Here is a 13,839-nt window from a genome sequence, read left to right as displayed (position 1 = left end):
GTAGACTTATCACAGAACTGGACTACACTTCGCTGGACCAAGCATATCCCATATAGTGTTTTCCCTATTAACTCTTTCTACAGACAAACTTTGAGGTCATCTGTCTTACAAATAGAAGGCATGACTAGGTAAACGTAAAATATTAAATTAACCAAAAAAAAGTACAAAAAGTTTAAGTGACATGTTGCAGTTGATTTGAGGTAAAACCATGTGAAACAACAAAGTGAATCTTTGATGAATAGCTTTCCGTTAAATCAGATTTAGAAACTTGTGAAACTTGTGAAAAACTGCTAATAAATGTTAAATTGTCCCTATAGGATACACTGATTATAGGATACACTGATTCTGAGCACCTATCTTCACACTGCATACTAAACTCTGTGTTACTGAAATACAGTATTCTCCCATTTTACATTGCACAAAGAACAACAGCAGAGCCTCTCAAAGCTGAAACAAGAAATATATTATTGGTGGAGGTGGAATAACCCAAAAAGATTTGATTAAAAAACTCCACATAAGAAAGATAAATCTGAAGAACTGGTATAACTTTTGTGTGTTCAGTGGGCAGTTACTTCAAAAAGCTGCACTTGGATTTACTTCATGTTTTAGCATTATCTGTTCGTATCAAATGGCAAACTTACTTTTTTACTTCTTTCACAGTATTCTGTGATGATTGGTAAGTAGCAAGGTTTTTGACACAGTGTTGAAGCAGAAAACACCAACAGTCCAGCTCCAGGTTTTCCCCTTAGCCATAGTGGTCTGCCTCCCTCTATTTGTGTGTTTAATGTGTGAGTGTGTGTGTGTTTAATGGTGGTGGGTTCTCATGCATTCTCATGGTAATTGTTGGAGGCCTGGAATGGAGTTTTTGCAGTGAGATGCTCGGTCCTCAGCAGGGCTCAGGAGCTGGACTTCAGATTGACAATGGACTATCATAGAATGGGTGACATTGTTTAAAGCAGTGTGTGTGGCTGTGTGTGTATGTGTGTTGGTGGGGGATGCGCTTGTTTTTGAAGTGGTTTGAAGAAAGTTGCAAGCAGCAGGTGGGTGTAATCTCATCTTCACTTCTCTCCTTCTTGCTCTCTTTTTGTTTGAAGATGCAGCAGTGGGAAATGTAGAGCTTTTGAGAGGTTATGGAGTGGATTTATGGAAATATATCTCTGATAAAGTTAGTTTTGTGTTTAACAGCTAAGATTACATGATGCATTTTCAGAAACATTTTTGTTAAGGGCTGTAAAATTGAATCTGAAACAAACAGCACACTATTCTTTGATCTATGTTTCATTTTAAATGGTTAAACTCTTAACTAGATGTAAATTTTAGCACTAAAACTCTGCCACCAAATTCAAATGAGCATTATTGAATGGATTACCATGGGCATCAGATAAAAACAGGATTTTAGACTTGGTGTTACTCAGGAATTTATTGGAGCAATTCAAGTTACAGTCTAATCTTTATGTAACTTTAAGCTGAGTTCTGCCTTACTTGCTGTTATTCAATAACACCTCCTAATTTCCACACCTTCATTTCTCTTAGAATCTTTATTGACCTGTACAGTGACCATAGCTGTGATCATACACCCAGTATGTATGATTCAGAGGTATAAAGCATTGCGAGATGTTGTCCACTCACGTCATTTTATTGTGCCATCAGCTCCACTCCCTGTTGTGATTGCTGTAATTCCAGTCTGCTGTGCATTTTAAACTCTAACCTTTGTGTTTAACATGATTCATAAGGTGTAGCAATGGCAATCAAAAAGTTCTTCAAACCAGGAACCATTTATAGATGGTCTGACTCAAGCAAAAGGTGAAAGATGAAGCTTTCAAGAGATGTTTTCTACTTAAATCTTCAAAAACATCCTGTATCTTGACTGATTAAACATTTGGACCACCTGGTTTTCAAGACCAACCCCTCCTTACAGACAATGCTCTACTGTTGAGGTGTTGATACTACCTGTTGATGCCTTGCTTTAAACTATGACTTGGAGCTAAGGTGCATTACCTCTAAGTTTGTCTTTTAAGAGATAGACGATATGTTTTTTTCAGGGCTGATACCGATACCGATTATTAGTAGTCAAGGAGGCCGATAACCGATACTTGGAGCCTATATTTATTTGCAGTAAAAGGGAAAATATTGTCGTCACAATATGAATAATACAAACTCCAACATTTAGCTTCGTATAAATGCCTTTAAGCATATGTTTATTAAAGAGCTTTTCAGATTTGCAACATGTTAAAGGTTATTTTTTTTATCTTAGACAATAGACATCTTTGTTTTAAAATAACTAACACAAAGTGTAGGGAGCTCCCAGGCTCAGCAACGTGTCTTATAAAGTTGAATGAAAACTTAAACAAACAAATAGATCCCTTAAGTTTTCTGGGGTAAATAAAGTTTTCCAAAATTTCAATATAACTGAAATGTTAATCTTTCACTTATCTTTGTTTTAAAGGGATAATTCAGTTTTTTTTTTAAGGGGGGTTGTATGAGTTTTTAATCACTAGTAGTTGTAGGGGCCATAACGGATGCTGCTCAGCTCTTCCCCAGGGATGAGAAACTGCAGGGAGAAATGAGCCAAAATAACCCAGTTTTAAATAGATCTCTTATGGGCAGTCGGAATGTTTTAAAAAGAAAAAAAAAAAGGCAGATGCCGATATGCGTCAAAATGCTGAATATCGGCGCCGATAATCAGTCCGGACGATAATCGGTCTATCCCTAGTGTCTTTATGGGTATTTAATAGTGAAAAAATAACTTTTTGTCCTAAAAAGTTTTCTTCAAATTTGTCTAAATACATTTATTAAATAAGAGGAACACTGTTTCAAAGGTTTTAGATTTGCTACATTTTCTATGGCAAGTTAAATTAATTTTATTAACATTAGAGCCTCATTGGCAGACTTAATAGTCAATTTTTTGCTGTGACAGAATAAATCCACAAGTTTTTCTGTCATTAAAGTTTTTGTGCATGTTATCACTCAATCAATCAATCAGACTTTATTTATAATGCGCTTTTCATACAATGACATTGTAATACAAAGTGCTGTAAATAAAAACAACTTAATATAGAATAAATTAAGAAAAAGATCCCAGCCCGGACCCCAAACCCAACCCACAATCCTAAGTGTAAGAACACAATATATACAACAATAGTAATAAAAACAATACAAATAAAATAAATAAATGAAAAAAAAGAAGTTAATGAACAAACCGAGGGAGTGCTCTCATGATGTCTTAATGAGGAAACACTGTAGGTAAAATAAGATGTTAAAACTCAACACAGGAAATTAAAATCACAAAAATAAAGTACATTTCTTAGACAATAAAACACTAAAATATTAAACCATTAAAAGAACACAAGATGCTATACTTGATATAAATAAATAAGTACATAAATAAATAAAGTAGAATAAAAGGGACATACATTTGAACTAGGTCATCAATAAATAAAGAAAACTATTAGGAATAAAAATAAAACTCAGTTAAAAGCGATACTAAAAAGTAGGTCTTGAGTTTGTTTTTAAAAATGCTGATGCTCTATTATAGTACTTTTAGATAGTTATAGCTTTGTAGATTGGAGAAAAAAAAGCTAATCACTTCTATAAAACTTAAATTTCGTCTTACAAGGGTGGACTACCAAAATCAGAGAACATCAAAAATCAAAGGAGTTCAATATTTGTCTTTGGAACCTTATTCACACTAAATATTTTACGGACTACAAAGGCATCCACTCTGTTTCCCAAACTCTTAAATATCTGTATCCAGGTCAGTGTTTGAATGAAGCTCATTTATTGACGCTTATGCTGCTGGGTGTCTTTCCAAACACTAAGCCCCCCTGCAGAGAGATGAGCTTTGTTTTTCTTTGTCCCCATTAAGAGTTTATCGAGCAATAAAAGGTTAAATTAATGTCACACCAACTCTGGAGCGTGAGAAAAACTACACTTGTTAGTTAAAATATGTTGTAGATTGAGTTTGACATAATGGTGAATTTTCAGGATGTATCTTCAGATGCTGATACCAAATTAGTAATTGTAAGGTGTTGACAGTCCGACCAAAGAAAGATGATTTAAATAAAACACGAAATCAATAGTAAGTAACTTTAATTTAATAAATCATCCATAAAACACTTATTTTTGATTTCCTAGTTGCTGAACTTGGGCTCGTATTCTGGCTTGTTACCAGGGGCATGTCCAGAACTTTTTGACCGGTGTGGCCCAATGGAGGCTCTCACATAGGCAGGGGTGGCCAGTGGTATAAATCTTCTAAGCTTAATTCTTTAAGGTCTTAAAAAATATGTTTTTTCAAAGACACATTTGGGGGCACTAATAAAGAAATCTACTGTCAGCCTTTTAACTCATCCCAAATTTTAGATCTTAACAGAAACCCCACTTCTGACAAGGCAAACAACCAATCATAGTTTAGGATTTTGGGGTGGCCAATTGGATTTCAAGGGGTGCCAGTGCCACCCTTGGCCACCCCTCTGGACACGCCACTGCTTGTTACTCCACTGAGGCTTTCAGCGGCAGGTGGTTGTTTGTTCTGAGTGATTAGCGTCTCTGATTGTTGGCATCTACTTGCAGGTGTGTGATTTAGTTGGTACGGAGTGATTGTTATGTGGGTGTTTCCTGGTGAAGTGACACAGGCAGATCCTGTTTGACACACCGATATGTTACACCTATGTTAATGTGCAGCTGTGATTGTGTGTCTGGCAATTTATGCAATGTTTTTAAGTCACTAGAAGAAAAAATATTACGGAAATATTTCTCATTCACTTTTGATTAGAAGGTAGTTTCAAGCCTGTGTGAGTAAACGTGAAATGCCTGTACGGTCTTTACAATACTTCACAGAACAATGAAAAGTGGAATTCAACAGAAGTAGGTCAGTTTTTGGTCATGCAGTTTCAACAGGTTGGTTTCGGATGGACGAGGCATGTGAAGTGGAGCATATGATGTTGTTGTGTGTGTGTGCTGAGGATCAAACGTGGGAATAAGCTGATTTGATTCCAATTAAAGTCTGAGTCTTTTGTTTTGCGTCTCCCTTTGTGCTGTGTATGACTTCTAAAACCCCATTAGTGGACTACTTTCTCATCAGTGGGGAAAATGCTGCCCGTGTTGGCGGCGGGTGCTGCAGGGAGACACTGTGCAAACAGTGAGAAAAGCTCCTTCTGAGCCAAGCTCTAGCCAAGTCACGTGAAGAGAGACAGAGAAAGAGAGAGAAGAAGGAGGTCAGGGTGGCAGGCAAAAGGCGGGTGGCCTAGTAATCAAACACGTAGTTCACGTTTGATATTTTTGAAGTGTTTCTCTGAAAACGTTAAGACCTTTGCGGCTAAATGAGATTTTACGTTTGATCTGAGCTCTATAAACTCATGTGTCAAGTGTTAGTAAAGTTCAGCTGTTTTTTAAAACTGTAACACTGTAGCTGTTTTGGTTTTGTGTAGTGGAGCATGCTGGTATTTGCTGGGGGTAACATGAGGGTAAGCAGAGTTAACTTCATTAGCCTCTGACAGCATCTGCTCAAGAGCAAAGCTGACGTCACCCTCATCTGTTAACACTACGCAGTGCAGAAGGCAGCATCGTCTACTTAGACAAATCGGGTCTTTATACCAAAATAAACACAACACCCAGCTTCACCTGTGCCTTGTCTACACACCATAGATGTGTTTCTTTTCATTCAACAAAATATCTCTCTGAACTACTCTAAGTGTGAATCCACTTGAAGAGTAAAATCACAAAGGATTTATTTTTGTTTTATGCTGTTACATTCTGTTAGAGATGATTCTGTTCCATATTTATCCTTCCAGATTGCCTAGACTTGAGTAATGGCCGAGATAGAGGCTGATCTTACAAAATACATGTACAATTTGGCAAGAAGCTCTTGCATATTCAATTGTCCATAAGTGTCAGAACCCCAAAAAATCCCAGTACACGTTTTTTTAATCTAATTTTTTAACTCCATTATTAACCATTTAAATCAAGATTTAGTCCATTGGTGTTCTTTAATTCTCACAGATCATGGTTCAATGAGGATAACCCATTTATTTTCATTAAAATTAATGTTAATACTTTTTTTTAATGTACATTGGAAAGCCCTAAATATAAATACAATGGTTTTACATGACATAGCTTTCCAAACCAGCTAAATGCAGCATAAAAATCTGGGCAGCGTGAGACAGAAGAGATGTCCTGTTAATTTATCAAAAAAAATTCAAAATGTAAAATAAAATAAACAAAAATCTGTGTCATGTAAAACTACTGTATTTATATTTAGGGTTTTCCTGTGTTTATTTGAAAAAGTTTTAACATTCATTTAAGTGAAAAACAAGTGAGTTATCATTGAACCATGATCTGTCAGAATTAAAGAACACCAAATGGACTAAATCTTGATTTAAATGGTTAATAATGGATTTAAACATTTGATTAAATTGTAGATTTAAATTAAGATTGTATTGGGATTTTTTGAGGTTTTGACACTTTCGGATAATTGAATATGCCACGGGTCAAATTGACCCAGGAACATTATTACTGTCCAAGAGAAATGAACATAACAGGAGGGTTAAAGCTGACTTTATTGATTTGAAAATGATTTATTTACTGAGCCACAAGAAAGTAGTCCCACAGATTCCATGGTTGGTAGCCCCTCCTTGGCATTGGCATCCTCTATTTGGCCTTCCTACGGGTTTCAATCAACGCCAAACTTTTTATTTTCATTCATGTTAAATCAAAAAAAAATTATGGTTGCGCTGATGCACCTAATTAAGGTTTCACGCCTTGCAACTTAAAGACCTTTGACATTTTTATTTCACCTAAACAATCTTTGACATTGCAAAAGCCTCAAGTAATATTAAAATACTATTAAGAAGTATCCTCCATGCGGTTTAGTGATTTAGAATGCTAACAGAAAATTTTTTTCCACAGTGTCAACAGGCAGGGGGAAAATGTGCCGGGCTCTTTTACGCAACTTGATTTTGATTTGACGTGTGGCATCAGGTTGTCCCTGGCAACATTTTGTCATGAAGAAAAAAGCCCCATTACTATGGACAAATCAGATATCTAAAATCAAATATTTAACACATCAGGTTGATGGATGGCATGTGAAGGATATTTTGAAGGACTATATTTAAGCTGCACATTTTGTGCTAATGTGAGTCTTTACAGAGGCAGGAGGGTGTGTGGTTGACTTTAAATCAAACACTCTTCCAATGCTCAGTGTAAAGAAGGAAGATGTCAGCCCACCCACCATACAAAAAAACAACCCTAGTGGATTTTCCAACCCAGTCCAACTCTGCATACGATTTTAATTTAGAGTGCATCGTCCCTCTCCAGTCCTCTTATCTGTCGTCCCTCTGTGCCCCTCTAACTGCCTCTTCCTTACTGTCTGCTGGTCCCTGAGGGCCTGTCTGTCTGTAGTTTCTGTCACAGACCATTGTGCTGCACACAAAGAGCCTGAGTCCAGTCCAGTTTTAGCTCCATTCATAAAAAGCAGTGATGCATGAACCAGGCTCTCCCTCAAGTCCCAGGGGCTCCCAAAAGAGATCAGCCCACTGAGGGTGATAGCAGAGACATTGATCAAAAGCTAGTCAGACCGAAGGAAGAGTTAAGGGTGGGTCGGGTTGGTGGGTGGGATGGAGTAGGTTTGGAAACATGAATGGAGACATGGGTTGGGAATATTTTTTTTTTCTTTTTGACTCTAAAACAAACTCTTTGTGTCATGTTTCTGCTACAAAAAGCATTTGTTTCATACCAATCTCATGGCTATTACCAGCTGAAATTGTTACATTTATTAGAGGTTATTCATACATCTGTCTTTTAAAACAGTTGATTCAAAAAATGCAAAGCAAATTCACTCTTAAAAATGGAGTTAGTTCTTTATCAAAGGAAATTAAACTTAATCTATTCTTCTTTACATTTTTCAGAGATGACACTCCTCTCCTCCCAACCCAAACCCCTCGACTCCACTCCCACCTCGGACTCCAGCCCCAGCGCTGCCACAGGCAATGAGGATCCTGAACAGAGGATGCTGGAAAAGAGGTTGAAAGTCATTGAGGAGCTGCTGCAGACAGAGAAAGACTACATCAAAGACCTGCAGATGTGTGTGGAGGAGATCACTGAGCCACTACAGAAGAAGCAGGTGAGGGTGTTAGAAATCTTGTGCATCCGCAAAGGTGGGATCTGGACTGTCTGTGTTTGTGAATCAAAAATGTGTTATTTACCAGAGTAATCTAAAACCTTTTGGTTATCATCTCGGGACAACATGCATCTAAAAACAACAGCCAACTTCTCTGTATTTCCAGTGCAGCAAGCAGTTAGCAATACATGACTTCTAGCCCAGACTTCCTTTGCGTGCGTTGCATTGTTTACAGTCCAACTAGCAGCGTGAGAAGCGACCATGTGTTCAGAGTTCAGACCAAAGCAAAGCCAAATTCGCCCCCCCAGATATGTCTGCAAAATAAACAGTCATTCACTTGGTTCATTACATCGGCAGGAAGCTCTCAGTCATCTGTTTCTGGTGAGTCTCAGTTTCACTGTTGATAGTAAGTGAAACAGATGCTTCAGTCTGGATTTCTTCTTCGATAGGAACCTGAAAAAGAAACTCCTTCTGTTGGGATTTAATTGCACATTAACAGGTCTGTAGCTTGGTAAAAAATCAACAACAGTATACTGATTTGTCAGAAGTAAAAGTGCAAGCTTTGTCAGGACCATCCCTAAGAGAGGAAAACAACTTTCATAATGTTTGTTTGTTGAATGAAGGTTGGATTATTGATGTCTGATGTATTCCAGAGAGTTCAAAAATCCTGACACTGATTAACTTTAGTGACAGCATAAACTCAACTCAACTTTATTTATATAGCACCTTTCATACATAAAAATATGCAGCCCAAAGTGCTTCACAGAATAACAGAGAGACAAAAAACAACAGCAATGGTAAAATTATAAAAGGCAGGATTATAAATAAAATATTTAAAAATAAAATAAAATCAATACAGTAAAATTAATAAAATAAGTAATAGTGGAAACAAAAGTTAAAAATAAGGTAGCATTAACAAGATCAGATGAATACAAGAAATAAATAGATCAATAAATAATTAAATTTTATAAATAAATATTTTTTATAAATAAGATAAATCAGTGTTAAAGCAATGATTAAGATAATAATGATTAAAATAATAAAAACAATAATGCAGTTCAGGGCTAAAAATAAATTACTCCAAATTAAAAGCTAGATTAAAAGGTAAGTCTTAAGTTTACTTTTAAAAGCACCCAGAGAGCTTGCCGTTTTGTTGTCCAGAGGCAGAGACTTCCACAGTTTAGGGGCATAAAAACAGAAAGCTCTCTGGCCGGTGCTTGTGACAGCATCATGCAGTTTGTTCATCAAGTTGACATTTTTTGTGTAAAAAGACAAATGGTCATTAGATTGCCTCATTTGTCTCCCACCTGCTTTTGCTCTCCACACAAACAGTTTTTCTGGTTTCGCCAAAGCCTCCTGATATATGATTAATCAATACTACTGACAATAAAAGCCAGAATACTTCCCATACTGACAATCCAGAACCCTGAGAATAGATTCTACCTATATAAGTAGAGTCTGTAAAAAAGAGATGAATAGATGGGAATCATGCATTCTCAGTTTTGTATGTATTTAACAGCACCTGTTGAACCCCTCTAACAGTTCTGATCTGCATTTTCTTACAGGTGAAGAACGTAGACTTTGATGGTCTCTTTGGAAACATTGGCTCTGTGATTGACTTGTCACAACGCCTGTTTGATTCCCTCTATGACACTGACTCTATCGGTAAGGACTGGGATTTTTAAAATAACATCCAAAGAAGTAATGGTGTCACCCACAATCCACTTGGATTGCTTCTCGGTGTGTTGTTTCTCTAACTAAACCATAAAGCATCAGCTGATCACATTTTATTGGCTGAGCAAGACTTTGACTCAGTTTTGAAAATGGCAAGCATGCCAGGAAGTATGTAAAGGAGCGTTTGATTTATTGCTATTTCCAGCACAAAGTTGGAAAAAGTACCAATTACCTAATGATGGCATGTATTTCAATGTGACTCTGGCTCTAACTAAAACACATTAGACGTTTCCTTTCATGCTCTTTAAAACGACACATTAAGCTTTTATCTGTGTCTTTCAGGAAAAGTATTCCTGGACTTTAAAGTTGAGCTGGAGGAGGTGTACAAAATCTACTGCCAAAACCATGACGATGCCATCTCTCTGCTGGAAAGTTACGAGAAAGACGAAAACATCCAGCGCCACGTGTTGGAGTGTCTGGAGAGACTGAGGTGAGTCAATGAGAGGAAGGAAACATGGATGCCTTGGAAGTTAATATTCTAGCTCTGACTTGTGTGTGAGTTTGAATTGAAAGATTATTGTGCACGTGAGTGACCAAACACGGTGCATGTCTGCGTTTTTATAAGCATGAAAACATGAGAAAGGTGTGACCTGACACTAATACAAATACCCAGTACAAGTAAAACATTAACTTTTAATAGCTGTTGTACATTGACAATTTGAAGAGTTCAGTATTCATTCTTGTTATGTTTATATGAAACTCTTCAAAACAAAACTAGGTATCAGACTTTGAGCTTGTTGTAGAGGTTTTTTCAGTAGAATATTAACTTTGAATTAAGCCAGTAGGCATTAACAAAGGCTAGCTTATCTTTTGCTACTGTATTTGTTATGAAAAGTCACGTTGTAATGGAGTTCAGGGCTATAGTAATGTTTCAAGTTGGCTTGTATCTACGTGGAATATATTTATGATGGGTTTTCTTCAGCAGACTTTGCACTGTAATTCATGGGTGTGTTTGAATAGATAGTGCTCCTGCTCTGTATGATGTAGTGCGAAGTCATGTAGAGCACTCAAAGAATGTACCCTACCTGGTTTCGCCTGACCAGTTCGCCAGGCACGTGCGTTGACACTGCTGTGTTTCAGTACAGTGAAGTTAACAATTCATATTTGAAGATAAACACAGGCTGTGTACGTTAGGGGGGGAAGAAGATGCCTGTTTCAACAAGAGAAAGTACATTTATGAGAACAGAGAGCAACATTTTGTTGTTTTTGGTTGCTTTTTTCTGTTAAGTTTTTTTAGACAACCATAAATTTTAAAGCCTGGTCAGCAAACAAAAGTCTTTACAAAAGTGTGTGTGCGCCCGTTGCAACCTATTCAGCTTTAAAAAGGTCATGTGTTCCACCACCTTCCTAAACTGGCATGTTTTACTGCCAGTCTGGGCCTTTGTCCAGCTTTAACAAAGGATTCTCAAAACAAAACCATAACAACCTGAAGATCAACAGTTTTTTGGCCTTAAAAAGTCTAAGTAGAATTCACAGGATTTGATGAGTTCACTGAAAAAGGTTTTTAAGTTCTGCAGAGTCTAAGAAAAGTGACACATTCGTGAAGGCTCATTTAGGTCATTTATAAATCCTGTCTGTTATTTTTCTATCTCCTCCCAACCTTCCCTCCAACAGAGCCATATACAGAGAGTGGTAAGTTTCCTTAAAGAGTGTCCCTTTGATTTCCAGCATGAGAATCATCTTGACTGCATGTCTCTTGCTCACTAACCCCTCTAAAAATTGCCTCTGTGTGTTCCTGTGTGTGTGTGTGCATGCGTATGTTTATCCGTTGTGACGGCAAAAATAATCAAAGCGTTTGAGGAAATCTCTAAAAATATCTGTGCAGCCATTTCAACTTCCTTCCCTGGGCTGAGATGGACTCATTCATATTTTTGCTGTTTCTGTTTGCATGTGCTTGTGAAAACTGTGTACTTTGTTGAAAGAACAACAACGTGCATGACTCCCTCCTTCTCTCCTTTTCTGTGGGAAAGCAAAGTAACGCTTTTAATGCCATCTTCTGGAAGAAAACTGCAACAGCACTTAAAAGTCAGCGCTGCTTTAAATACCTCGAGTATAAGATCTTTACTTATAAGATCATGGGATGACTTTATTGTCCTGGATCTTTTCTTACATTTATGAGAGGGTTGTAAAATGAAGATTTGAAAGACTTGCTGGTCTGGATAAAACTTGGTGCTTAAAAATCTACCACTAACTCCACAAATATCTGTAAATATGTCATTTCTGCTTGTGAGCAAGATAAAATGGACATATTTTAATGTCAAAATAGCCCATAAAATGCCATAAAACAAGAACCAATTTGTTTATTTGCTTTTTTCTCTGCAAATAATAAGACTGGCTTCAAGTTTTTGTCATACACTTCTAAAATGTGCAGTTTAATCTGTTGCAGTATCTAAATTAGTCCATTAGATTGCATTAAAACTAAGCAAATCAAAGTTTTGATTTTGATTCTGCCCTCCCTGTTCTTTTATACCTCCTGCATAATGTACCGATCATCATCCCAATATAATTATTTTGATGATGCTCATAAATCATTGGATTACACAATCCACATGATAAAGAGGCGTGATGATGGGAAGAAAGCTTTCTTGCTTTTGCCGTTCATAGAGAGGAATCTGATCTTACAGAATGACCAAACCCCAATCTGCTGTTACTTTTCCAGGGGGAAAACAAACTACATCAACCTGGGCTCTTTCTTAATAAAGCCAGTGCAGCGTGTGATGCGGTACCCGCTGCTGCTGATGGAGCTGCTGGGGGCAACACCAGAGAGCCACCATGACCGGCTACAGCTGACTCAGGCTCTGCAGGCTGTCAAGGAGATCAACGTCAACATCAACGAGTACAAGCGCCGGAAAGACCTCGGTAAACACCGCACAAAGCCAGAGTGATTAAAGCCTTTGTAGTGTTACTTTTTTTTACCAGTCTTGAACTGTTTTTCTTTTTTACTGCTCACAGTGGTGAAGTACAGGAAAGGTGATGACGACACGTTCATCGACAAAATCTCCAAACTCAGCATGCACTCCATCATCAAGAAGTCCAATCGAGTCAGCAGCCACCTCAAACACCTCACAGGGATTTCACCTCAGGTACATTGCTGCTTCAGGCTGAGTTCTGCAGGAGCTGCCGAAATGTTGGGAATGTTTTCCATAACTCTTTTTGTCTGTTCTCTCATCCCAGATTAAAGATGAAGCTTTTGACGAGGCAGAGAAGAAATTCAGGCTGCAAGAGAGACTCATCAAGAGTTTTATCAGGGACATCTCCTTATACCTGCAACATATAAGGGTAAGAACACTACCACTGATAACTTCACTACTCTGTGTCTTTACATTTTTATCATTATTATTATTATTATTATTTTATTTTATTTTTTTAATCAACTGCCTTTTATTTTGGTAATTTCATTGTTTTGTGATACAACCGGTAAAACCATAAAACAGCACAGCATAGACATTTAACAGACTGATTATAGCAGAAATGTATAAAATGTTCACCATCTGAGCTAACTTACTAAGACATAATGACATTTCTCAAAATATTGATCCAGTATTTAACAGACAATACCAATTCTTAAACATAAAAATGCAAACAAAATCCCTAAGCAATGCATCATGGGGTAAATATGAAAATGAGGGCTGTCACTCTTCTAATAATTGCCTGGAAATCCAAAACGATACATCTTTACATTTTTTAACCTGAAACTATTGTATACATTTTACAATAGAAAGGGTTGTAACTTTTGTATTTGTTTTTTTTTTAATTACCAATAATCTTAATCAAAAATAACAGTACATGGTTGTATTCATTCAACGTAAGAGAGGAGACTTTGAGCTTCCATAACTCATACGACTAAATTTACATCACACCAGGTGTGCCACAGTAAAATGCGTCCCCTCAAGTTTGTTTGATGAATACTCAAAAGTCTTTAAGGGTATAATTTATAATGTTTATAATAAATATAAAAGTACATTCATATCAGAGTCAGAGTCATCGTAGAG

General features: G+C 37.0%; 1 protein-coding gene across 3 annotated transcripts in view; it reads left to right on the top strand.

The window, feature by feature from the left end:
* Positions 1–13,839, top strand: part of dnmbp (dynamin binding protein) — a 67,948-nt gene that overhangs the window by 48,470 nt on the left and 5,639 nt on the right. For 2 of the 3 annotated variants that reach the window (XM_034707373.1, XM_034707375.1), the window contains 7 exons: positions 7,902–8,116; positions 9,679–9,778; positions 10,130–10,277; positions 11,462–11,479; positions 12,507–12,706; positions 12,800–12,930; positions 13,022–13,126. In XM_034707373.1, the coding sequence (XP_034563264.1) occupies positions 7,902–8,116; positions 9,679–9,778; positions 10,130–10,277; positions 11,462–11,479; positions 12,507–12,706; positions 12,800–12,930; positions 13,022–13,126 (917 nt within the window). The remainder of the gene's footprint in view (positions 1–7,901; positions 8,117–9,678; positions 9,779–10,129; positions 10,278–11,461; positions 11,480–12,506; positions 12,707–12,799; positions 12,931–13,021; positions 13,127–13,839) is intronic. The other variant, XM_034707374.1, reaches the window with a different exon arrangement.

This window comes from Notolabrus celidotus, chromosome 18 (genome assembly GCF_009762535.1).
Source record: "Notolabrus celidotus isolate fNotCel1 chromosome 18, fNotCel1.pri, whole genome shotgun sequence".
Taxonomy (NCBI): domain Eukaryota; kingdom Metazoa; phylum Chordata; class Actinopteri; order Labriformes; family Labridae; genus Notolabrus; species Notolabrus celidotus.
Note: the sequence above shows the minus strand (reverse complement) of the source record. Positions and strands in the feature narration are given on the sequence as shown.